The 27,362-nt window shown below is 35.7% G+C and overlaps 1 protein-coding gene and 2 long non-coding RNA genes across 3 annotated transcripts in view; 2 read left to right on the forward strand and 1 right to left on the reverse strand.

Moving 5' to 3' along the window:
* The window catches only part of LOC114279418 (pectin acetylesterase 9), a 36,159-nt gene extending 14,907 nt beyond the window's left edge, over positions 1–21,252 (forward strand). Inside the window, 10 exon segments of the mRNA XM_082873835.1 lie at positions 8,607–8,686; positions 11,029–11,089; positions 11,092–11,114; positions 17,688–17,812; positions 17,906–17,966; positions 19,376–19,432; positions 19,523–19,600; positions 19,683–19,788; positions 20,008–20,156; positions 20,706–21,252. Coding sequence (XP_082729961.1) covers positions 8,607–8,686; positions 11,029–11,089; positions 11,092–11,114; positions 17,688–17,812; positions 17,906–17,966; positions 19,376–19,432; positions 19,523–19,600; positions 19,683–19,788; positions 20,008–20,156; positions 20,706–20,810 — 845 coding nt within the window. The 3' untranslated portion in view covers positions 20,811–21,252.
* Positions 2,664–4,202, reverse strand: LOC145792657 (uncharacterized). The gene is made up of 2 exons (XR_014332358.1): positions 2,948–4,202; positions 2,664–2,881 (listed from the first exon to the last, which is right to left on the reverse strand). It is a non-coding gene; the product is annotated as an uncharacterized LOC145792657 (long non-coding RNA).
* A 4,091-nt stretch (positions 21,253–25,343) lies between the features above and the next one.
* Positions 25,344–26,319, forward strand: LOC114256245 (uncharacterized). The gene is made up of 2 exons (XR_003627123.2): positions 25,344–25,664; positions 25,803–26,319. It is a non-coding gene; the product is annotated as an uncharacterized LOC114256245 (long non-coding RNA).
* Positions 26,320–27,362: the final 1,043 nt, after the last annotated feature.

The following is a 27,362-nucleotide window of genomic DNA, read 5'->3' on the forward strand; positions in this document are numbered from 1 at the left end:
CATCATACAAAAATATTTATTTATTTTTTTACTTATTTTCAAATTAAATTTTTGTTTTCTTCCATGCCTTCAACAACCACCCTCTCCTTCGACAAGCCCCAGCCATTCCGACAATCCCTTCTAGCAACTCCTTTTCCCTCTTCTCCAACTACTTGCTAAAAGTGTTTTCTCTATTTTAAATTTTTTATTTATTTTTATTTTTTCGTTTTGAAATATATAAGGCAATTACATACCTATAATCTTTGTAAATTATCTTGTGTGTGAACCAAACATCGGACTGTTCTTTGCTCTACATTGAATTTTGATTGATTATCCGCAAGTTCATTATAGATCATACGCACTTCCCCTTAATCCCGGTCTATAACTCTCCAACATCGAGTCCAACCCAGGCCACCCACACACACTCAATTGTGAGCCACCATATTCTATTGAGAGAGCCACCTTGCTACGGTCCAACCTTTATGTGCACTCAGAATTTTCTTCTACTCCATCAAGAGTTGCCATAAATTTTTTTTACTCCAGCAAGAGTTTTTGTGCAAGCCCACGCCCACCAATATCAATGTTCTAGGAGAGTTTGCCCATAGATTGTCTGTCATCGACTCTAATATCAGTGGTTAGGAATTAGGGAGCTCACAAGCGCACAGGAATACTAGCCTAATTCATAAGAGAAAAACTCAAGAGTCCACATACCTAACAGCAAAATCCAATTTATATTATTTAGAACTCATATCCAATTAAAAACTTAAACTTATAGATGGAGAGTTCATCTATTATATAAGACTCATCTCTACCTTTACACACGCTACAACAATAATTTGGCAAGAAATAAAACAAGCTGGAGGTTTTATGCCATATTCTTTTTTGCGACGAGCAGTTCTCCAAGCGCATTGTAAAACTCCATGGGATTTTTGATTAGTTTTGGGGAATTAATAATAGAGTGCAGGCTCTAAATTGAGTACTGGCTGGATTGAGAAAATAATAAATAAATGAAATAGGGAGTCCAAGTCAAAAAATACGGAAAATAAGGAAATTTAATTAAGAACGAATTATACTAATAGTCCCTATAGTTTAGGGCTTGTATTATTTTAGTCCCTAACTTTTCAATTGTGACATATTGGGCCTTAAATTTTGAATCTTGTTCCAAATAAGGACAATTGAAGATAAAATTGTTTAATTTCAAAGGAAAAATAGTTAATTTGATAAAATATAAACTAATTTGACAAAAATAAATGTTAAAAAATAATTTTTAATTTTTAAAAATTAGTTTTTATTTTTTCAAAAATCAAATATGACGACAATTTTGATATCATTATTAAATCAATCTATTAAATTAAAAAATCCAAAACTAAAAATATTTCAAATATCAAATACATCGATTACACATTAAAATCTTAGGACCATCTCCAATGGTTACTCAAACATTTCATCAAATTTGAATTTGATGAATAATGAGTTCTTTGCCTACTCTAGCGGTTGCATCAAATAGATATCAAATTGAGAATTTCACTTTTCTTTTATCAAATTGAGAACAAAGATGCCTTTGATCAAATCGCTGTTCATTATCATTGCAGAATGTCCCTTCGGATGTCCTCCCAGATGACCATCTTAAGGCAAAAATTTATGAAAAAATTGCACTGGCCGGTCGACCACCTGGTCGTCCGCCTGGTCAGCCACCTAAAGGGAAAAAAAGAATTCACACTGATCGGTCGACCAGCCAGACATTCGCTCAGTCATCCGCCCGCCCAATCGGTGTTCTGATGAAACTCCCAAAATCCTCTGTTTGAGCACTTGATATCAAAGGAAACTTTTACTTAAATTTGATGAAAAAATTGATGCACTGTTGGAGATGCTTTAACAACCACCCATTAGATGATCATCATTTAAACACATAATAAAAATTAATTTAATAAAAAAAATAAATGTCTAAAAGATTTATCAACTTTACATAATTTTATCTTTAGGTAGAAATAATTTTTAAAAATTTTTAAAAATATTTTTTTGACATTTATTTTTGTCAAATTAGTTCATAATTTATCAAATTGACGATTTTGCCTTTAAAATTAAGTAATGGTATCTTTAGTTGTCCTTATTTGGAACAAGATTCAAAACTTATAGTCAAATGCGTTACAATTGAAAAGTTAAGGACTAAAGTGACACGAGTCGCAAATTATAGAGACTGTTAGTATAATTCGCCCTTTAACTAAGGGTTGGTTTGGGGTATCCTAAAAAAGTGCACTTTTTGTCTTTTTACGAAAAGATGTGCAGAAAATTAGAGAGGTGATGTGATGGAAAAAAGATAAAAAGATAGATTATATAGTAGATGCCAAATCAAACCTAAATATTAAAAAAAAAAAAAAAAAACTTGAAAATATGGGAGTTGACCTTGACTCATGAAAAGCGGTTTGTTGGGCGTCCTGTCAGCCTGCCCGTGAGCCCGTTTAAGGTAAATTCATTGGCAAGACTTCAGTCTAAGATTTTGACCTGTTAAACTCACTAAACCTAATCCACTACTACCTACCACACACACTCACCTCCTCACCTAACCTACCACTACCACCTCCACTTCATCCCCTACCACTTCACCTACTACCTTCTTCTCTTCTATATATTTGAGCATTGTAAACATAACAAAACATCAATATACACAACAACCTTGTAATACATCAATCAATACATAATTCATTTTCCCTGTATTTCTCTCTTTATACATTGAATTTTACATGGTATCAGAGCTAGGTTAAGAACCTAATATTTTCGTTCCACCGGCGGGCGGTAATCTCGCCTTGGCCGCCCGCCGGACAAACCCAACACAGCCACACATTGACACCATTCTCTCTTCTCTCTCTAACACACTGTTCTTCTCTTCATCCACTCAATTCACCTTTATTCTGAGCAACCCATGTCGAAAGACTCCTTCGAAGCCAATTCCATCATCCACTCAATTCACCTTTATTCTGAGCAACCCATGTCGAAAGACTCCTTCTTCGAAGCCAATTCCATCACTTTTTGGCAAGACACAGAGGCATTGAGAGAGTTCAAGAACGGACTCGATCCTAACTCAGTCAGACCCGGTTCGTGTCTGAGCTCATGGGACTTCACTCTCGATCCATGCGACAACCTCTTCACATGTGGGTTTCGATGCGACCTCGTTATTTCAACGATGAGTCGAGTCACCGAACTCGCTCTCGACCAGGCGGGTTACGTGGGTTCACTCGCTTCCACCTCCTGGATCCTCCTCCACCTGCTACTGTTACTCCTTCACACCCAACTAGCCCGGCCCGAACCAAATCATCGGCTCCGGACTCCAAAGTCCTCCTCCGCAGACAAGGCATCTTCCTCTTCGCTCCGCTTCTTTACATCTCCGGCATGCTCTTCTACATGGGAACTGTCTCCTTCGACGTTGTTCCGATCATCAATCACCGTCCTGCTCCGGGCTCCGTCTACCGGTTTCCCTTCCGACTCTGTTCTTCCGTCTCACCTCGAGACTCGCTTCCGCAGGCTCAAGTCCTTACCAACAACAACCACAAAATTCATGTCTCCTCTCGGCATCTCTCTCCCCCGGCCCTCTTGACACCCACTCATACACACATCAACACACACACATGCACATGACATACCGACACTGAGCTTCACACACAGCCCACACGACTGATACACACATACACCCATGCATCTACTGTTTGTTTGGATGGCTCAGTTGACTCGACTATGAACAGGACCAAACCCAGCTCTCTCTCTCTAACAGAGCTCTCTCCCTCTCTCGGCCCCTCTCTCTCTCGGTTTAGAGAGAGCGCGCATTACACCCAACACACTTCACACCACCCACTTTCTCTCTCTCACTTTTAACCCTCTCTTTCTTTTTCTTTTTTTTTTATTTTAATATTGACATCCACTCTTTTATCATTCACAAGCAGCTGTCTGCTCCAACCGCCCAAACCCTCTTTCTCTTTTATATATATATATATAATTCTTTATGCATGTGCTCATACCCCAGCTGTGCTTTTTTATTTCCCAAACACTCATCACACGCATGCACATGGCAGACACCACTCACTACACTCCACTTTCTTTCTTTTCTTTTATTTCTTTATTTTTTTTTTAAACAAAAAAAAAAAAAACACAAACAGACGAAGACGACGAACTGGATGAACTGCACACCAAATTCATTTTATTCTTGTCGGGACTCACCCCGATCCATTTTACACAAAAAAAAAACAAAAAAAACAAAAAAAAAAAAAAACCACACAAACAAAACCAACACCACCCATACCCAACAATCTCATCCACAGGCGGGCTTTTTTCTTCTCTACTCTGCAGTCGGTCTCTTCTTTTTGCCTCCGTCCTGGGCGGCCCTTGCCGGTGCTGCCTCCGTGTTTCCCACTCTACTGGGCACGATCACTACTCCCTGCTCCTCCACTGCAGCATATGGCGGCCCTCCAAATCAGAACATCACGGTGGCCTTCCGCTTCAGCTCCTTGTTTTCTGCCCTTAGCACGCTTATCTCTGCTCGCGCATCCTTATACATGCGTTGGAGCAGAGCCAGCTGGGAGTTTAACTACTGCACCTCATTTGCCCTACTCTGCAGCCGGTTCGACAAGTTTGTCACCGCAGTCATGGTTTCCACACATGACTTCAATGTATACTGATTGGCTTCCACATCCGACTGCACTGCCATTCTTTGCTCCACAGACCGCATCGGAAAGTTCAACGGAGCAAACCCTGGGGCGCCTGGTTGAGGTTCAGGGGCCACCGCACCCGTTATCTCTCTTGTTGACTCATTGAGGTCGGGAAAGAGAGTGAGCAGACTCCGGGAAGACGAGGCCATTTTCTGGGCAACAGAGTATTACAGCCTATCTCTCGTAACAGAGTGTTACAGACTCTCTCTCTCAGCACCACGAAGAGTTTTTCAGAGAAATTCGCAGCGCAGGTTTTTTTTTTATCTCAGCCTCTGCCTCAGCCTCAGGTTCAGTCTTGGTTATATAGCCGAGGCCGCCACGCGCATCGCCCGCCTCTTGACACCGACAACCTGGCACGCCTTTTCATGGCACGCCTTTTGATGACTCGGGCACGCCTTTTGATGACACGCCTTTTGAGGGTGCAGGCACACCTTTTGAGGGCACGACTTTTGAGGGCTCGATATCTACATCTATGTATATCTTTTGGGCAGTCCATCTACACACTCCTACAGTGTCTTCTACACCAGTCAGCTTTATCAATCCCTTTGTTTCAACCTCAAATAGGTTTCTATCTTCACACCTATTTGAGTTTAAGGGGGGGGTTATACACAGTATCATGTATAAGTCGCTCATGGCGCACTCCCTAAGTCGCCCCCTTGGTGCTCCACCACAACCTCTTCTACAACGGTCCGACATGACCCCCATAAACTGTCCCGACATTGATTCCGGTCAGCTTCTACAACGGTCCGACATGACCCCATAAACTGTCCCGACATTGATTCTGGTCAGCTTCTACAACGGTCCGACATGACCCCGTAAACTGTCTTCTACATCGGTCCGACATGACCCCGTAAACTGTCCTGCTACATCGGTCCGACATGACCCCGTAAACTGTCTGTCTTCTACAACGGTCCAACATGACCCCATAAACTGTCTGCTACAACGGTCCGACATGACCCCGTAAACTGTCCTGCTACATCGGTCCGACATGACCCCGTAAACTATCCTGCTACAACGGTCCGACATGACCCCGTAAACTGTCTTCTACATCTGACACGACCACACAGTGTCTGCTTCAACGGTCCGACATGACCCCGTAAACTGTCTGCTACAATGGTCTGACACGACCATACCGTGTCTCCTATCCTGTTTTATTTTATTTATCAGTTTATTTTTCTGTTTTGTAACTCTCTCCAAACTCAAGTTGGTTTGTGTCTAACCTCCTTGAGTTTGAGGGGGGCTGTTAAACCCACTAAACCTAATCCACTACTACCTACCACACACACTCACCTCCTCACCTAACCTACCACTACCACCTCCACTTCATCCCCTACCACTTCACCTACTACCTTCTTCTCTTCTATATATTTGAGCATTGTAAACATAACAAAACATCAATATACACAACAATCTTATAATACATCAATCAATACATAATTCATTTTCCCTGTATTTCTCTCTTTATACATTGAATTTTACATGACCCATAAATCAGCCTCGCCTGCCGTGTCGAAAGAATAATCCCGCCCACAGGCTTGGATTCTATTTTCATTTGCCAAACCGGCTCGACCTTATGCTGACTCTTACCTCATTTGTGCTTGTTAGTTTCATATAAAAATTTGCTCCAGTCATATTACAAGTTGATATTTCCGTTTTGCATATGAATAAAACACAAAATTTTAATTGGTTGTTCCAAAGTTGGGATCCACATTTAAATGGGTCAATATACGTTTTAGATAAGAGACTCATTATTTTATATCAATTAGAAGTTGTGTTTTATTTTGTTTATGGTTCAATGGTACCATAAAAATTTTAAAAAATTATACAAAAAAAAAAAATTATGTGATAAATTTTAATTTTATGGCTTTAAGACAATAGGACAGGTCTGGTGATGTAGCAGCTGTAGCATTGGCAAGTTCATGGTCCTTACTGTCTATGTTGTCGCGTTCACGTGATTGGCAGCTGCGAACCCTTCCAGCCTTTGATCACCGCCATGCTTGCGACTAAACTGTTCTCGTCAGTGAGACTCCTTCGTAAAAAGACAAAATCACCCTTTGTTGTGCCCATTATCTTAGTTTAAAGTCTACAAACAGAAGGGTCACTAAGGTTGTTTAAAAATCCGTTTAAGTCGGTAATTCGGATCGAACCAGACTGAATCGTACGATTTGGTTCGGTTCTATTAAGAATTGGTTCGGTTTTGAATTAAGAAATAGAATAATGCTTGGGACCCCCTTTTGGGGGTCACCTCCTCACCCCCCCTTTGTCACGTGGCGGGTGGTGATTGGAGGAGCAGGAAAAAAAAGAAAAAGAAAAAGAAAATGTAACCAATGAGAGAGAGGGGGGGTCAAAGGGGGTGGGAGGAAAATGGGGGATGAATCATTGTTGTTAAGAAATATGAGAATCGTAAAAACGGTTCAGTTAATAGATTTTATGAAAAAATCACGGTTCAAACCGAACCGAACCGAACCGAATTAAAAAAAAAAAAAAAAATATATATATATATATAATATCAAGTTTCATTTTTATTAATTGGTTTTTTATAATTTTAATGATATTAGGATGGTATAGATATGTAATATTAAGTAATGCCTTAATATTATTAGTTTTTGTCATGAGTTAAATGTAATTAGTTTGAGTAATTATTTTGTTAATATTAGCAATTGATTCTTGTAAATAGAAATTTTTTGAACCCTAAATCAAACCGAAACCGAACCGTTTTTTCGATTTGGTTCTAGTCCGGTTTTACAAGTGTAATGGTCTGGTTTGGTTATCAAAATTACAGAACCGTTAGAATCAGTTCGACTCTTAAATTTTTACAGAACCGAACTAATCCGGACCGTGTACACCCATAAGGGTCACTATGTCAATTAGCTTGACATGCACTTTATATAATGATTTCTTGAGTTAAACTACTCAGATTTCTTATCATTGGACTCCTTTGTTTGTTAAAAATTATATTTGGGAAGACGACAATCACCTACCTTGTATGTTTCTGGCTCAACTACTGCAGACAGCTACCTTGAGCACATTAGTTTAATTGAACACAAACATAAGGTTGTACAATTGCAATCAAAATAAAAGTTGGGTAGGTATTATAATGTTTGAAATGTAATTTTGACATGTAATGATTGCAAAATTACACTGATGTATAGGGTAATCAAAACAGGTCAATATAGGGGGTGTGTTTGGGAAGTTGGTAAAAAGCTGACTTTTGACTTTTTACCAAATTTTTTGGTTTTTTTGAAAGTGATTTGTGAAGTTGGTAAAAAGCTGACTTTTTTGATTTTTGGTTTAATATTTTTTAAAAGTGTCACATCACTCCAAAATGATCAAAATATCCTTACTTTTTGATTTTTGAATTAATTAATTAAAATGTTCCAGAGGGTAATTTGGTAAATTTGGGTGTTGCATTCTTGGGTCTTCCCAAATGGGATTTTCTGTGTTTTGTGTGTGTTTGGCGTTTTGGGAAAGCTCTCAAAAAGCTGCGTTTTGGGAAGGTTGCCAAAACAGCACAGGGTAATTATACTGACCTGTTTTGAGATTTAGAGAAATATAATTTTGACATATAATGACACTGAGATTGTTTGATTTTTTAATTCATATAACACTTAACTCATTTTTATCAACGATTTGTTATTTATATATAGATTAAAAAATAATATTGTTATATATTTTAAATGAAAATGTATATTTTATGTTATGTTATGTTATTTTTTTTTCCACGCCGTTTAGATTAATTTCAGTCCATTTAGCCTTACTAAAAAGAAGATTAGGGTAATTATGTCAAAATTGTGAGATTTACTGTATTTTTTTTAAACTTCAAGGGAGGTTAACATAATTTACCCTTACTAATAAGGAGATGGAGAAAATTTTGAATTAATTATATTTATGATTTAACTTAATTACAGTTGATTTTAATTAACCGAGCAGATTTTTACAACTGGAACCGTGTGAAGATCAGATATTGTGATGGGGCTTCTTTTGCTGGAGATGCTACGTTCGATAATGGGGTAAGTTGGAAAATTGCATTTGGAGAAGTGGGACAAAAATTATATATTTTATCATGGTGCAACTCTTCTAGTGTATCAGAGTTGCAAAACATAAAAAAAATAAAAATAAAATAAAATAAAAAAAATCCATTTATAATGCAATTTTTTCCGTATTGCTCCATGTATTTTTCAATTTCCACAAGTTTTGACTCTTACTAGCTTTTCTTTCACTATTTTTATTGAAAGAATTACAATAAAGTGGATTTTTAAAAAAATATTTACAAATATATAAAAATATTTAAAATTTTAATTATTAATATTTATAAAATTTACCATTTAAGTGTAATTTTTTCTGGGAAAATTACAACACAGTGGGACACAAGAAAAATATTATAAAAACATGTGGGGTGCATGTCATTGAATAGAGGAGTGCAAGTGAAAAACTATGGAGTTGCAATTTTTTTTTTTTTTATATCCCACTAAGATGTAATTCTCTTTCTCTCCTCTTCTTCTTCTTCTTCTTCTTCTTCTTCTTCTTCTATATTTTTTTTTCCTCTCTCTTAAACCTACATTGAATCGTATTTTCCCATTTTTATTCTTGTTATTACATATGTGAGTGTTACTATTCTTTACCAAAAAAGTTTTGGGAAACATGCTTCATTAGTTCCACATCATTTTCTGTCATGCTTGACTTTCATCCTTTATTTCACTAAAATATTTTTGTTTTGAAAGGTTGGATTGTCTTTCAAAATGCTTATAATTGAAGGAAAACTCAATAGCTGCCCCACTTCTAGATACTTCTTGTCCTCTTCAACTTAGATCTAATACAGATAAATTATACTTTTCACCTTAGGCACCTGAATTTTACTTTAATTCCCCACTTTTTAATTACAATAATTAAACCCTTATATTTCACTTTGAATTTCAACATAGCTCCCTTCTCACTGCCAGAAAAATAAGATTAAAAAAAAAAAAAATTTAGAGACAAAATCACTTTTTTAGGGACAAAATATTTTTGTCACTAAAAGTGTTGCTATTTTATTTTTAGTTACAAAATTGAATATTCAGTGATAAATTACTAACCTTTTGAGATCAAATGTTGCCTAAAAAAAATTTTTTTGAGACCAAGTTATTTTGTCTCTAAAAATGTATTTATTAGTGACATTTTCAAAATTTTGTCACTAAAAACTCTTTTTTTTTAAAAATTTTTCGGGACGACCTTTTAGTGTCAGTCTTCACAATAACTGAAATTAGTCCCTAAATGTTTTTTTGTAACAAAATTTATGTTCATAGAGACCAAAAAAAACAAAAAACCTTAATCTCCAAAACTCTTATATGTTATGTCAACTTGCATATTTAAAAGTGAAAGTACAAAATATGAAAGACTAAATTAGAAATTGAGTAAATTTTTTTTGTTTTAGTCAATTGATAAAAGAGAAATTAGAATTATGAAAAATATAACCTCAAATATTCCACTAACCTAACAATATTAGAAATTGTTAATCACCAAACCTAACAATCCACGACCAAGTTCAAACTCAACAATCACTATTAGCTACAGACAACCCTCGTAAGGGAGGAAAAATAAACTAAAACCACTACAAACGGGTATTAAACTCATCTTCATAAGACCTCAACCCGACAATTCACACCAAAAACAGTGCTACACACATCCATTAGGCCAAAAACTCTGATTAAATTTGCGTAAAAGTTAAAGAATGAAAAGTGTAAATTTATATTTTTTACATGCATATCTAATGTGAAATATATTTCTGTTTTTAGATATATGCTTTTGAGTACTGTTTAGAAATGATAGATATTTCCTATAGTTATTGTTAAATTTCATGCTTATGATGATTAATAATTCCATGTCATCATGGAAAATCAAGACTTGCTATGCTATCATGGAAAGGAGTGAGACTCACTATCGAATGCCTTTTACTAGATCAAATATACCATGTTATGGATCCTTTTACTATATCAAATGCACCATAAATTTTCTTAGTATGATGATCACAATCCATATTATTTAATCAATGTTCTCATAAACCATATGGAAAAATTTTCAACAATCATTTTGAGAAAATGATCATTTAAAATTACCTGCCTTAAAAACTCACCTAGCATGTTTTACTTGCTAGGTAGATCCGTACTTCTTCTCCATTTGATTGTGCCCAATTTACAACATTTTTTCCCTCACAATTATAGTGGTCGTTTTCACATCTCTTTGATGAATCTTTCACAGGGGAAGGGCAATTCTATTGACAATTTGACATAATGGCCATGGAGCAGGGAGTGATTTAATCAATTCTCAAAATTTTTGTTCTGACTATTAACTGAGCATATTCATTGTGTAAATGCAGACATCATTGCTTTACTTCAGAGGGCAAAGAATTTGGAAAGCGATAATTCTTGATCTTCTCCCTAAGGTTTGCAAAATGCCAAAAAGGTATTTTAATTATCGATTTCATATCATTCTACATTTTTTTAATATAAGATATGAAGGGAGATAATATATCATTATTAATTGTTTGGAAATTGTTAAATTAGTATACTTTTTGACTTTTTATTAAAAAATGTAAAATATAAGTTGAATTTGAAGTGATATAGTAGAGATGTAATATAACTTAAATAAGATGATTGTGACTTAAATAAGATAATGCATTAAAATAATATGTATTATTTTAACACATGCCAAATAACCGCTCAATAAAATGCTAATGCTTACGTGGATTGGACTTACAATTTCTATCAGAGATCTTGATTCATAACTTGATGTTGATTGTTATGTAAGAGTGTTGCTAAAATGCCTCACTTTTCTTCATTGGACCTTTACCCTTTTTATTTTTCTTTTATTATAATTTTGTCGAAATATAAATTTTCTTTTATATCTATTCCTATCCTTCCAAGCCCCAACCTCGTACCCTAATACCCTCACCAGTTTCGGTCGGCGCCCTCCTTGCCAGCTCCTTCTCACCACCATTGCCATCCAACCCGCCAACCCCCGTTAATCGTGAGGCCCCATTCTCGCCTCTCTCTTTCTTGCCATCGTTCGCCACCCACCCTGCCACATTCATCTATCGAAGGCTTTGCAAGGGTGGTTAGTGGCAATAAGAGGAGGGAGGGATCATTGGTGAGGGAAGGTGGGTTGGAGAGGGTGGAGCGGGGGTCGTAATGACAACCGTAGGTGATGGTGGGGCGAAATGTTAAATAGGTTTGGGGGTGGTTAGGGGGATTATCAGAGGTGGTGGACATGGTAGGGAAGGAGGGCTATCAGAGAAAAGGTGATGGTAAGTGAAGGGGTTTGCCCTGAGTTGTGGGATCACTCTGGTTTTTTGTTGATAAAAAAAAGTAGCTCTGAGCTGTGGGATCTCAATTTTAGAAGGCATTTGCTTCAGTGGGAGGTTGAGGAGAGCTATTTAGGATCACAAATGTGTTAGGAGCAGCCCCTGCATTAAGTTTGGGTGTCAAGGATAAACCAAGGTGGTTAGCATCCCAAACAGGTCAGTCCTTTGTTGCAACTCTTTATAGGCAGTGCGAATTGGCTTTTGGTGACTGTGTTCGCTATAGTAGATTGGTGTGGATTAATCATCTCCCACCCAAAATTCAATTCTTTGGGTGGCTAGCTTGGAAACATAAATTCAAACTTCTGTTTTTCTCCAAAGGATTGGAGTTCTAGATGAGAATGCCTCTACTTTGTGTGTCTTGTGTAAATCAGAGGAAGAGACTGTTGAAAATGTGCTCATTTCATGCCCTCTGGTTTGGAAGGTTTGGATTGGTCTATTGCAGTGGTGGGGATTGTTATGGGTTGTGCCTGGTTCAGTCGAGTGTTTGCTGCAGTGGTGGGCTGGAAACTGCCTCTAGAAAGCTAAAAGGAGGTTTTGGAAAGCAATTCCTCTGGTTGCTCTTTGGTCCATTTGGAAGCATAGGAATGATAGCTTGTTTAATAATATTCAACCAGATACGGGGGAGCTGCTGTTAAAACCTACACCTACCACACACACTCACCTACTCCTCACCTACTCCCAAATCCTCTCCTATATAATAGGAATCCTTGTAATATACACAACACATCAATCAATAATACATATAATTTATTTTCTCTCTATCAATTTATTTAACATGGTATCAGAGCTATAGGTTAAAGAACTTGGTGTTCTTCGCCTTCCGGCGGGCGGCAACCTTGCCTTGACCGCCCGCCGGATCTCAACCAATTCAAACCTCCCTCTCCCTCTCGGCACCTCACTGTGTTGTCAATACCAGACGGCTTCCCATGGATTATTTTTTCACCTTCAAAAGCCCATTTGTTCACCAATTCCAGCTCATTTTCTCCAAACAGTAACCAACCTTGATGACCAAAAACAAGATTCACAGATTCCGACTGGCCAAGCAAATTCTAAGGCCATATCCTTCAAATGGAGCTTTAATTTATCATCATTATCAGAATGAGTGGGAAAGCTGAGAGAGGCGTAAGTGTAGAGATCGATGGAGGCGGCCACCGCCGTAGATCCGTGGACTACGGCGTGTTCGCCGATCTAGACAGAGAAACAAAAGACAAGGGTTACTGCCGCCGCCCGCAGCTACCTCACCGTCCGCCTCCACGACTCCGAGCCCGCCTCCGCCTACCGGGACCTCCACGACCCCATCGCCGCCGCCTCCGTCGTCCTCGAGTTCTCCGTCGCCGCCGTCATCATCGACCACCCCATCGACGCCGTCGAGCTCATCATCGAGTGTATCGACAGGGCTTGTCGTTGGGATTGCCATAGGTGGTGTTGCGATCCTTGTGATTTTCAGCATTTTGTTCGTATGTTGCAGAACGAAGAAGTGCAGAGATCATGACTACTTTGTTCCTCTCTCTCTACTTTCTCTCCCTAGACCCACTTTACTCAAAACCTGAAATCACCAACTGTCCCACGTCCAAGTTCATAACGCGTCCAGTTCGAAAAGTTGTGCCACGTCCAAGTTCATCACCACCTCCCTCTTTTTCAGCTTTTTTCTCTTCAGGACAGAGCGAACTATATTATCTATCTTTTTTTTATTCTAAAATATTCTCCCACCAAACCCTCTTTTGGATATTCGTGAATTTGCAGCACAGCATCACCTCTCCTTTTCTTGGACGCGCAGACACAAACACATGGCAGCCCACTGGGTTGCAAAAGCTCTAACAGCCAGATCCTTACCCTCTGATTGGGTTATCTCTCTCTTTCGTGTTTTTAAACCCATTTTTACTTTTCTTCTTTTATTTCTTTATTTTTTCTTTTCCTCCATTTTACACCACTCTTCTTTTCTTTATACATAACACCCTCTCTCCACTCATTCTTTTTATTATTTTTCTTATGCACACACTCAGACTCCATGTGCTCTTTGACACTTTTTATCCACCCTTCCACACACCCCCAAATATATTTTGATTACCCTTCCACACCGAACACTCTCCATTGTTTTTTTCTTTGTTCTGATATTCAAAGTTAAAAAAAAAAAAAACAAAAAAAAAAAAAAACAAAAAAAAAAACAAAAAAACAGACGAAGATGGACTGCATACCAAACTCATTTTATTCATGTCGGGGCTCACCCCGATCACCATTTTACACCACAAAAAAAAAAAAAAAAAAAAAAAAAAAAAACAAAGAAAAAAAAAAAACAAACACAACAAAAAACAACCCACACACAACAACCTCATCCACAGGCGGGGTTTTTTTCTTCTTTACTCTGCCGCCGGTCTTTTCTTCTTGCCTCCGTCCTGGGTGGCCCTTGCCGGTGTTGCCTCCGTGTTTCCCACTCCACTGGGCACGATCACTACTCCCTGCTCCTCCACTGCAGCATATGGCGGCCCTCCAAATCGGAACATCACGGTGGCCTTCCGCTTCAGCTCCTTGTTTTCTGCCTTTAGCACACTTATCTCTGCTCGTGCATCCTTATACATGCGCTGGAGCAGAGCCAATTGGGTGTTTAACTGCTGCACCTCATTTGTCCTACTCTGCAGCCGGTGTGACAAGTTTGTGACCGCAGTCATGGTTTCCACACATGACTTCAATGTATACTGATTGGCCTCCACATCCGACTGCACTGCCATTCTTTGCTCCACAGACCGCATAGGGAAGTTCAACGGAGCAAACTCTGGGGCGCTTGGTTGAGGTTCCAGTGCCACCGCACCAGTTATCTCTCTTGTTGACTCGTTGAGGTCGGGGAAGAGAGTGAGCAGACTACGGGAAGACGAGGCCATTTTCTGGGCAACAGCGTGTTACAGCATATCTCTCTCAGAAAACGAAGAGTTTTTCAGAGGTTTCTCTCAGTTTTTTTGTCTCAGCTTCTGCCTCAGCCTCAGCCTCAGCCTTCGTCTTGGTTAAATAGCCAAGGCAGACACACGCATCGCGCGCCACTTGACGCCAGACGACACACGGGCGCACCAGCCAAGGCACTCACGTGCCTCGCCATCATGTCCGGCACACTTTTTTATGGACTGGGCACGCCTTTTGATGGCACGCCTTTTGACAGATTGGGCACACCTTTTGAGGGTGCAACGTTTCCAACGGTCCGACATGACCCCATAAACTGTCCCGACTTTGATTCCGGTTAGCCTTTTCCAACGGTCCGACATGACCCCATAAACTGTCCCGACATTTGATTCCGGTTAGCTTCTCCATCGGTCCGACATGACCCCATAAACTGTCCCGACTTTGATTCCGGTTAGCCTTTTCCAACGGTCCGACATGACCCCATAAACTGTCCCGACATTTGATTCCGGTTAGCTTTTCCAACGGTCCGACATGACCCCATAAACTGTCCCGACATTTGATTCCGGTTCGCTTTTCCAACGGTCCGACATGACCCCATAAACTGTCCCGACATTGATTCCGGTTAGCTTCTCCATCGGTCCGGTGTGACCTCGTCAACTGTTCAGACTTTATCTGCTACAGCGGTCTGCCACAACCATCCAGTGTCCTCTACCACGTTATGACACAACCATACAGTGTCCTCTACAACGTTATGACACCACCATACAGTGTCTGCTACAATGGTCTGCCACCACCATACAGTGTCCTCTACAACGTTATGACACCAACATTCAGTGTCCTCTACAACGTTATGACACCACCATACAGTGTCCTCTACAACGTTATGACACCACCATTCAGTGCCTTCACCAACGGTCTGACACGACCATACAGTGTCTCCTATCCTCTTTTATTTTTATGTATTTTCTTGTTTTGTTACTCTCTCCAAACTCAAGTTGGTTAGTTCCTATCCCCCTTGAGTTTGCGGGGGACTGTTAAAACCTACACCTACCACACACACTCACCTACCACACACACTCACCTACTCCTCACCTACTCCCAAATCCTCTCCTATATAATAGGAATCCTTGTAATATACACAACACATCAATCAATAATACATACAATTTATTTTCTCTCTATCAATTTATTTAACAGCTGCAGGATACAATCATCATCAAATTAGTTATATGGCTGCAAGCTGCAACTAAGGACTATCGGTTCAGTATAAATGATTCTCTTTTCAATATTTTGCAGATTAGATCTTGTTAGGTGGAAGGGTGTAATATTTGTTTTGTTTTTGGGGATTGAGTTGGAACCTCTCTAACTCTTGGTGGAGGCTTTGGGGATGCGCATGATTAGTCTTATTTTGGGTGCCAATGTAGTTGGGATGCTTAGTTTTGACAATGATGCAACTTTTTCGTAAGCCAGTTTGTATCTTTTCGTTTCTAATAAAATTTCTTTGTTTGCTACTCAAAAAAAAAAAAAAAAAAAAAAAAAGTGAAGGGGGTTGCCGAGGTAAGTTGGTGGCAAGGGTAAGAGGGTAGAAATGGATATATTTGGATTATGGTGGACGTTCAAAGAAACAACAAATGGCGATCAATTTTGGTAGGTGGAGGTCTAAACTTAAAGGCTGGGGGCATTTAGCAACACTAATTGTGTAAACATCGTGGTTTGGATTATCGATTGATATTTAATGCCTCATTTTGGTAAGACAGAGTGAAAATTAGTAAGTGTTTGCTGCAGATGAAAGTTTACCTAGAATCTTATCTTGTAGCATCTCCAATGGATTCAATAATAACCCATTAGTGCCAGCCATTACATCTGATAACAAACACAAGTCTCCAATGGGCTTTTTAACTTGTTTGTTAATTAGCTAACATGTTTGTGGAGTTCATAACTACGAAGAACCCAATAGCTAGCAAGCAGAGAGAAAGAGAGTTAAGCGATCATACCTATTATATTAGAGTTTGGATTCTCTCAAATTGGTCATTTCAACTTGAAAGAATGTTTAGGCTTGGTAAGTCCATTTGGGCCAGTCTCAGTAATTCAAACCATTTATTTTTTATTACTCGTCGAGCAGAATATTCATTAAAAAAAAAAAAATTGGTAATTCAAACCATTTATTTATTTTTTACTCAATTAAAAAAAATTAAGCTAATTGGATGTCAATAACTATACATTTGAATCATATTTGTATTGCAAAAAATGCATGGCTACTCCTGAACTTATAATTGTTGTCGATTTTTTTCAAAAGAACAAATGTGATTAAAACATATAGCTACTAATATCAAATCATCTTAATGTTTTGCAATGAATATTTTATTCAATAAGTCCTCAAAAGTGAACGGTTTAAATCACTGAGGTTGGCTTCAAAATGAGCCCACTAAGATGAAACGCTCTGTCAAGTTAGATGACAAACTTGACAGTATCCAATCCCATATATTTATATTTATATTTATATACATTCAAGTGGACCCCTACACTTACGTAAAATACACTTTAACATATAATTCAACTACACTATTGGAGCATGCACTATTTAAACTAACAAACATTTAACACCCAAATTTGGGCCTACTTTTGTGACATTTTATCATATAACACACTTTGACATACATTTTTAGCCATTCCACTAGAGATGCTCTTAGAGAAACAAATATAGCTTGTCTGAGAGCCTTCATGGTATGCATGTTTTACTTTAATGTAAAGCAGATGGCCAAACTGTAATTGTTATTTTTCTCTAGGCATTGCTTTCAGGGTGCTCTGCTGGAGGTTTAGCATCTTTTTTGCACTGTGACAACTTTACCAGTTATCTACCATTGAATGCTAGTGTGAAATGCTTAAGTGATGCTGGATTTTTTTTAGATGTGTAAGTACCTTCCTTCAAATGGAAATTTAATCTGTAATTTTGTATCCTATCTTTCCCTCTTTTAAAAATTAATTTTTGGCATTTTCTTTGCAGAAGAGACATAAGTTTGAATCACACTATTAGATCCTTCTATAGCGATCTTATTTCTTTACAGGTAAATCTTTCCCTATGAAGAAGTAAGTATTGTAATGGTTCCAGTTGAGATAATAGTAAGTGCTTATATGATATGGATAATAAATATCAATTATTCTATTTCTGTGAAGCATTACTATCCAATTATAGTTTACTCAATGGAAAATGACACTAGTAAACAAATGCCTCATTTGAATGTACAAGATATCATAATCCAAGCCACCTTAGTAACGACTACTCCCCTTATAGTAAGCAGTGGCAGCCCAATACTATCGGGGCCTTGGGTGAAATCTCAAATAGGACTTTTATATATATATATATATATAGTATATATTAATTTTTTACATTGTAATTTTTTATTCTATCATCATTTTCCTTGCATATATATTCTAGTAATTAAGTGGTGTTTACTGTTTCACCATTGGGATCTTTGGACGAGGAACATTTTTTTTGTTGGGCCTTTACGTAAGAATTTGTTTTCCTTTTTTGTTGGGCCTTTTGGATAAGAAGTGTTTAATTATGTTTTTATTATTGGGGCTCATGAACAAGAACTTTTACTTTGTTGGGCCTTTGGATGAAGATTTTTTATTTATTTTTGGTGGGTCATTGAACAAAGTGGATTTTTTTTTTTTTTGTTGTTGCTAAGCCTTTAGATAGAGTTTTTACATATGGACGGCCTTGAAACAAAGAGCTTATTTTTTCAATAAAACCTCAGAAAAGTCAAAGAGGATAAAATTTTGTGGCTTTAGAAGATTGCCTTACTCACCTATGGATGTGCTGACACTAGAAGTTAACGAACAAGCTAACCTACAGGTCCCTTGGGAGACTCAAATTTGAGGTCTTGAATCTTATCTTCAAGTTTTTACCACTCGGTGAATTCCTTAGAGTTACTGAAAGTAGACTTGTGTGATGATAAACAAATGTTATGGTTTACCCTGCTCATCACTCATGCCTGCTCTCGTGTTTCGATTTCTTGTGTTGTGTTCATTTATGGTCCACAATCTAATTTGTTTATGTTTTCTTATGCCTTGAAAACAATGAAAGAAAGTCCCATGTCACATGGTAAAAAAGTAATGTGCAATATATAAGCATGAGGGTCCTCTCACCTCAAATAGATAGCTTTTGGGGTTGAGTTCTACCTAAGACAATGTAGCATGGTATCAGAGCTAAAGTATTGTGGGATGGGTTCGATGCTTTGGCAAGCCACATGCCATTGCCAATTCCACCATACCATCTTTGTTTAAAGAAGTTTTTATTTCTTTTTGTTCTTCTTTTATGGAATTTATTGCGCATTTCAGCAAAGTGAAAACTAGCGAAGTTGCACCAAATTTTCCTTCAGAAGCTATTAAACACTTCCTATTAAATTTCTACTGCATTTGATGTTTTTCATCGTTGTCATCGTTGTTTATGTGTGAAAAAATTGTTTGACAGGGTGTAGAACAAAATCTAGACAAAAATTGCACAGGTTCTCTTTATTATCCAAAACAAGTATGATTTCTAATGTGCTTCTTTTTGTTCCTGATTCAACTTAAAAACACAACTTTGCATGGCATGGTTTTGACATGATTTTTTTGACAGTGTTTCTTTCCGCAGTATGCGTTAAAATACATCAGGACACCATTTTTTATCTTAAACTCAGCATATGATGTGTACCAAGTAAGATAAATTAAAGTCCTACGACATTTTTTCAGTGCTTCAGAGGTAATAGTGAAAAATGAGGACTACTTTCTTATCACAGTTCCATCACATATTGGTGCCACCTTCTGCTGATTTGTGTGGACATTGGAATCATTGTAAGCTTAATCTGGCTGCATGTAATACAAACCAGACAATTATCTTGCAAGGTTATTTTTTGTCCCTACATTCTTAAATTTCAATTGGCTTCGATATTCTTTTCTAAAATTTCCTTTTTCTTTTCATTTTTATTTTTTAATGATGATTATCTTCAATTTAGAGAGCATACCTCTCATATTAAATATAAAACTTTCATAAATTTTGCATGTAATTTTTATTATGTGTTATCCTTTATGATAGAAATGTTTATTAAAATTTCTATTCTTCAGGGTTCCGGAAAGATATGCTTGCAGCGTTGAGTTTATTTTTTAAATACTCAAAAAAAGGAGGGATGTTCATAAACTCATGTTTTGCGCATTGCCAAAGTGAGTCACAAGATACATGGCTAGCATCAGACTCCCCTAGAGTGCACAATAAGGTTTACAAACTAGCCCCTTTCCTTGGTGGATATGATAGCTTTAATAAGTTGCTGTCATTTTCTAGTCGTGCTTTTCTCCTCCTCTTTTGTATTTGCCCATTTATGAAGCACCAATGGCAAGCAAATACATTTATCAAATGAATGCTCAGCTCTCAAAGTCTGATCTAAAGTTACATATCCAAAATAATTGTAAAACTAGATTGGTATGCGTCATAGTCATGTCAAATATTCTACAACCCTTGCATAGAATGATTCAATCCTAGTATGTGTATCTATGTGTGTACAAATTTAATTAGAAATCGTAATCTATGACTGATATAATGTAATAAGTTGACAAAGCATGCCATGGTGTGGTGTTATAGTTCTTGACTGAATTACTTGTTCTATTAGCATAGAATATCTAAGGTTGCCATTTTAGTGATGTGATTAGTCCCTGCAAAAATTTATGCACCATTGACTATTATTAACATCATTGATTTCATCTATAATAATGAGATTTAAATCTAGTGAAGTTTTCATAGCGAGTAACAACCAGTCAATTTCTTGCAGACCATTGCAGAAGCAGTAGGCGATTGGTACTTTGGAAGAAGGGTGACCAAGGAAATTGACTGTGCATATCCTTGTGATTCTACCTGCCATAACTTGATAGGCTGAACCGTAAGGTTCAGTACAGGTATTACCTCTTGATAAACAATTCAAGCTAGCTAATGATTCTCAAAAATACATTTGGAGTACATGGACCTCAGTTTTATTCATCTAATGCACAATTTTTTGAATATATTTAAGGTCCAATCAAGGATTTAATTATTAGGTGAAAAATATGAACAGTTCTTTTTGCGAGAATTGCTCTCATATCTCTCTTACAAAAAGGATACAGAGTATTTACAGATAGTTGATGAGAATCATGTTAGTATTTAACGGTGTATACCATTTGTATATTTAATCAAACATAGTTCTTGAGAGAATTGCTCTCTTCTCTCTTACAAAATGGACACAAAGTATTTATTGAGAGTTGATGTGAATTACTGTAGTATATAGCACGATTTGTACATTTTATCAAACTTATCAATCAATAAAGATTTGTTGATTTTTCTTATCTTCACGCTCTGCCCTTTTGACAAACAAATTGATGACTATATGTAATTAAAAAGCATACAAAATTTACTTATGTATACAAGTTTCGTTTGGCAAGTGTCTTTTTTAGCCAAAAAGTTACTAAAAAAACCAAAAAGTCAACAACCCATATCAAAAAGTCAAAGATTCAATTTTTTTTTTTACTTTTTGCACATTTTTTTCGTAAAAGGCCAAAAAGTCATCCCAAACATAATAGTTTTTTTTATATCACATTTTAACTAAAAAGTCAAAAAGTTATTAAAAAAGCTTGTTCTCAAACGAGATCAATTATGTTTTCAAATTGTTTTGGTATGCAATCAAACTGATAACAGTCAATGGGAATTGCCCAAGTTTCCTTTCAAGTTCTTTTGGATTCTAAATGACACTCCTTAATTTTAGTTTTTATTTTTTAATTCAGTCTTCTTTGGTTTTTTTTTTTGGTTTCATGTTAATTTTTCTTATTATTATTATTTTCTTTTGGCAAAAGTTTCAGGTTGGAGTACTTTAATCTTCTATGGTTAAATATAACAAGAAAGTCTTCATATGATTTTGAATTAAAGTACCACTGTTAGCTTTTCATCGAAATCACACACTATTTTTTAAAGTGTGTTACAACCATCTTCTCCAAACCTAAATATAGATTAAGATGTTAATTAAATTAAATTAAATTAAAATAAAAATATAATGAAGGAGTGATTTAAAATATAATTAATTAAAATATAAAATAAATAAGAAATAAAGATTGATCTAAAATATAATTAAATTAAAATAAGATTAAGATTTAAGAATTACAATAAATAATTAAAAATTTATGATTAATAGTGATCTAAAATGTAATTAAACTAATTTTTTTTTTTTTTTTTCCTTTGGCACATTGCATAATTTTTGCACATGGTCGAAAGACCAACAATAATTGAAGCAAGAAGTGAATGCAGCAATGATGTAAAGTAGATGAATAAAAGAATGAAAATGTTAAGCCTCTGTGAATGTGCAAAGGTGAATTAAAATGCGTGAAAAGTGTATAAAATAAATGAATGTGTTTCGAAATGTGTAAAAAAACCTTGTGATTCTATCATTTTTTTAGGCATTTTCCACCCCTTGACAGCCTAATGGGCAGTCATTAGCATTACCTATAAAAGAAATACCACTGCAAATTGAAATTATTTGAGCTTGTATGGCGATTGAAGGTAGGAGGAGGAAGAATTGTGTTTGTTGAACAATACGTGCAATCATGAGTTGGGTTAGTGCTTCACAAGTTTTCCCACATTAGGTATAGACAATGAATTTGGTTTCTTTATATATCTTACCCATTTAAGCCATGTTAAGGAGATTTTCAAGGTCAATGAAGGTGCTCATCCAAACGTGGGGGGCATGTGAATAGGGCAATGAGCTATTAGAGCAAAGAATACATAATTGAATTTTTTGTAGGTCAGAGGGTCATGGCTCCCCTGAGCCACTTTCTAGGTCTGCCATTGTTTGAATAGTAAAGAAAGACCATACATTTGATATTTATAAGTGTTAGAAATGGTTTTATATCCATTAATTTTCTGGTAACTTTAAGCATTAATTTATGTAAGACTCAAAAATTATTTTTTGTGAGTCTGAGTGGTAACATGTTCCTTGCTATGTGATGAACAAGATTATATATATATTCGGATGATCAAAATTATTTCCGCGTAAATGACAAATTAATGTCAAAGTGAGCCTCATAAACATTGAATATGTTTGGAGGGGTTCTTGTTAGTTAGCATAAATGTCTTGTCCCATATAGGAAACATAGAAGGATTTCTATGTGTTTATAACTTCTAAGTTGGACACTTTGGGCCGGGCCCAAAGGGCGCCCAAATTTTGTAATGAGGGGAATTATAGACGACTGTGGTTTAAACCCAAATAAACACACACATGCAGCCAGTGCCCGAGTGCAAGTTGGGTCAACACATTGCTCATTTTTTTGCGCCAAAATTAATTGAAATTTTCAAATAATATTTTGCAGGAAAAATTTGAATTTTGAAATTTTGAATTCAAGTGTTCCGGTCACGTGTCTTCTCTAACCAGTCACGTCTCTTCGGTTGCAACTGTTCATCGCAGCTTTCTGCTATTCCGGAAGAGGCACTTCGCTACCTATATAAAGTAGTCCTCCATTCCAATTTCAATATCAAATTTTTTTCATCCCTTTACATTTTGTGTTTAGGTTTTTTAAGAGTTCATAAGCATCATCTAGTTTGTTGTATAAACAGTATGTTGTGATACTACTATTTAGGGTGATTGCTGTATCTTGTAAACATAACGTCCATTGATTTTGAATACCATTGGAGGGGATGAATTTTTATCTTAAAGAAATAGTGTCTATACACTGGTCTCAATCACCAATTCTATTTTGAGTTTTGATTTACCTAAAAGTTTGTAAGTTATTCACCGTTGTATTTATTATTCTGTTAAATTAATTATTATCGAAGAAATATTTTTCAACAATTTTAAGACAAATTTATTTTATTTTATTTATTTTATTTTTTATTGACTTTGTTTATTTCTGTAATACAATTTATGTATTTTTTTCAATTAACAATTAATTTCTTCTGTTGAAACGTTTCTATGCATATTTGTATGATGTGTTTTACCCAAATTTGAATTTCAATAGGACTCTGATTTTGATTATTTTCTTGCATCTGAGTTTCTGTATACAGTTATATTATTTTGAGTTTCTGTAAATTATTTTGAGTATATTATTTTAGTTGGACTTAATTCTCATTAAATTTTATTGAAAATAAGTTCTAATACAATCGTCACTAAAAATAATTTTTTGTGACTATTTTTTTTATATATGCCATTAAGAATTTACAATTACTGACTTTTTCGTCACGATTTTTATAAATTGTCGTTAAAACTTACAATTAGTGACATTTTTGTGACAAGTTTTTCAAACTATGGTTGAATGTTGAAAATTGATGTTTTTTTGTGACGATTTTTTTAAAGGACACTTTGTTTAAAAGTATAAATTATAATTTTGTTTGGCCAAAGATTTAGACGTTGAAACACTCTGTACAATACGACAATCTCAAACAAAATGACCAAATGCCCTATATATATGATATACACGCACAGTTCATAAAAATTAAGGTAGCGTTTGGTAGAATTTTCTAAATATGATTTGAGAATAGAGTTGTATTTTGAGTTTGTGAGTTTTGGAATTATGATTTGAGTATAGAAAATTTGTTTGGTTATAAGTTTTGAAAAGAGTTTTGAATTGAGTTTTGAGTTGAGTGTTGAATTGAATTTTTAATGTTTGATGTGACATGTAAAATAAGAAAATTTGTTTGGTTATGAGTTTTGAAAAGAGTTTTCAAAATTTAATTCAAATTGTTATAACTCATAACTAAAAACATTATTCAAAATTCTATCGAAAATTCTGATCAATAAGCAAACTCTTTTTAAAATTCAATTAAAAAAATTAATTATTAACAGAAAATAACATTAATCAATTTTTTTAATTGAAAATATTACAAAGGCAATAATTTTTTTTTCAAAATAAATTTTCAGTTACTAATTTAAAATAACTTTTGATTATATATTTGGTTCGAATTTTTTTTAAATATTTTTATATTTTTAGTAATTATTGTCATAAATTATTTGCTATTTATTGTATTGTTATTTTCAAATAAATGGCCGAAAAATTTATCAAGTATTATCTATGTGGGAGTCTAACAAAGATTAGAATATTATTTTGTTAGCATCTACACAATTTACCACACACAATTCAATTTTATTCAAATTTTTTTATTCGTTTTCAACAGAAAATTAGTCTACAATAGCACAAACACATGTATGATTGTACGAAAGAGTTACCAAAAAAAAAAACCCCTTGTATTGCTCAATCGGCCAAACATTCGGGGATGTTCCATAGGCTCAAAAAATTCAAAAATTGTATGAAAATGTGAGAATTGGAAGTTTGTTTTGAAATGAGCTCTGTCAAACGTGAAACATAAATATATTTTGAAATATGTAATGAAATTAATTTTTGAAAATCTTATCCAAATACTTTGTTCACGTGAAGAGGTGGAATTGGAATTGTAATTAGAATTGTAATAAAGCTTTACCAAACACAAGCTCAAAACTCTCTCTCTTCGTCTCTCTCTCTCTCTTTCTCTTCGTCTCCCCTAACTTCGCAGCCTACCGTATTGCCTCACTCTTGCTGCCGACAACCTCCATGGTACGGTTGTTGCTCTCTATCGCTGGTATGGCTCTGCCGATGTCGCAGAGATCTAGAAAACCCTTTATCGCCACCGTCGTCGTCTTCGATCTCCTCCTCCGCTACCGCTCCGACACCTCTGGTTCGATCGCAGTCCACAGATTCGCTGACGATCTAAACCCTAGCTGTGCTGTCATCTTTGATCTCTTGTGCCGATCTATCTCCATCTTTGTTGACCAGATCTACTTCGCCGACCCTTGCTTTTTGCATTTCTATAATTTATTATTATTGTTCGTTTTTTAATCACATATGTGTATGCTTATCATTAACATTTGTTGATGTTTCAGATCTTCCACATAGGGATTGTTAGAGCGACTTCTCTAGGGTTTTTCGCTATCGACAAACAGTGTGACCACCACCGAGGGAAAGGAGGTCTACAACTTGCCAAATCTGATATATTTATTATATTTATATATAAAGGACGGTTGAATCTGAGGATGCTATTTGTTAGATCTGTTCTGGCGTCTTACGGCAGCGGCGCCGTAGGCGGTGGTGGGTTTGGTGTAAACTCAAGTTGGTCGAACGAGTTTTCACTCAAAGAGAAAACAAAGACAAAACGAGCATAGCCTATGATCTCGTCGAGTAAATGCAGTATCTGTATGTTATATTTTGACATAGTGATCCTTGGATTTGGATTTGGGTTGTCCATGGTAATCTTTGGATTTATGTGTGTGTGTGTGTGTGTATGTGTGTGTTTTTTTTTTTCTGATATCTAATCAATACATTTATTTGTCTTTGTGTGTGTGTGGATGTTGATCTATGTGTTATTGTTGATCTGTATATGATATGTGTTATTGTTGATATGTCTGTCTCTGTGTGTGTGTGTGTGTGTGTGTGTGTGTGACTTTGTTGTTGTTCTTCTGGTTGATTGCAACATCTAAAAAAAAAAAAAAAAAAAAAAGAAGATTTTGACAGATAGAGAGACAGATAGAGTAAGTTCAACAAATAGATAAAAAATTTCAACGGATGAAAAGAATTTTGGGAAAATTTAAACAGATAGATCGACTGTTGTATTTTTTAAATAGATAGAGAAAGAACCCACAGAAGGAATTAAGATTAAAAAAATAAACAACTAATAAAATTTAAACAAATATTTGAACAGATGAGGAGAAAATTTCTAATAGATAGTCAAAAAAATTTAACAAATAGTTAAAAATTTGAATAGATAAATAAAAATTTGAACAAATAAATGAAAAAATTGAACAAATAGAAAATAATTTGAATAGATAATAAAAAAAAAGTCATCAGATAAAAAAAGTCAACAGATAAATTAATGGTTAAAATTCGAAACAAAATGTCCTTCAAGACAAATAAAAGGGCCTCTTACCAAATTATTTTACAAAGGGTGGATTTCTCACTAATAAAAAATATTCACTGGACATCCACTAGACCTAAGGTCTTAGACACTCTCTAAATTGGATTTATCACCAAATTTTTTTTTTAAAACTGTTGCTAAAATTTATAATTAGTAATATTTTGTTGTAACAATTTTTAAACTGTTGCTGAAAATAAACAATTAGTGATTTTTTTTTTAAATTTATAATATATTATGAAAAATGTTATTAATTATTATAGAACTTATTGGATAATAAGTTTACTTAAAAAGAACTACATGTAAGTCTCCCCATTATTTTTTGATTACTGCAAATAATAATTGTTGGTTTACCCTAATTTGTATTTGGGTAGGATTCTTTTTTTGGTTTCTTGCATAAGAGTTTCTTTTTTGTACATTGCTAATAGAAATTTTTTGTATACCCAAATTTGAGTTGTTGTAGAACTCTTATTCCTGTTTGAAAACAAATAATTCTGCAAATTGGAAGTTTTACCCAGATTCTAATTCGAGTAAA

Source organism: Camellia sinensis, chromosome 6 (assembly GCF_055761805.1).
Source record: "Camellia sinensis isolate YWXY chromosome 6, ASM5576180v1, whole genome shotgun sequence".
Lineage (NCBI taxonomy): Eukaryota > Viridiplantae > Streptophyta > Magnoliopsida > Ericales > Theaceae > Camellia > Camellia sinensis.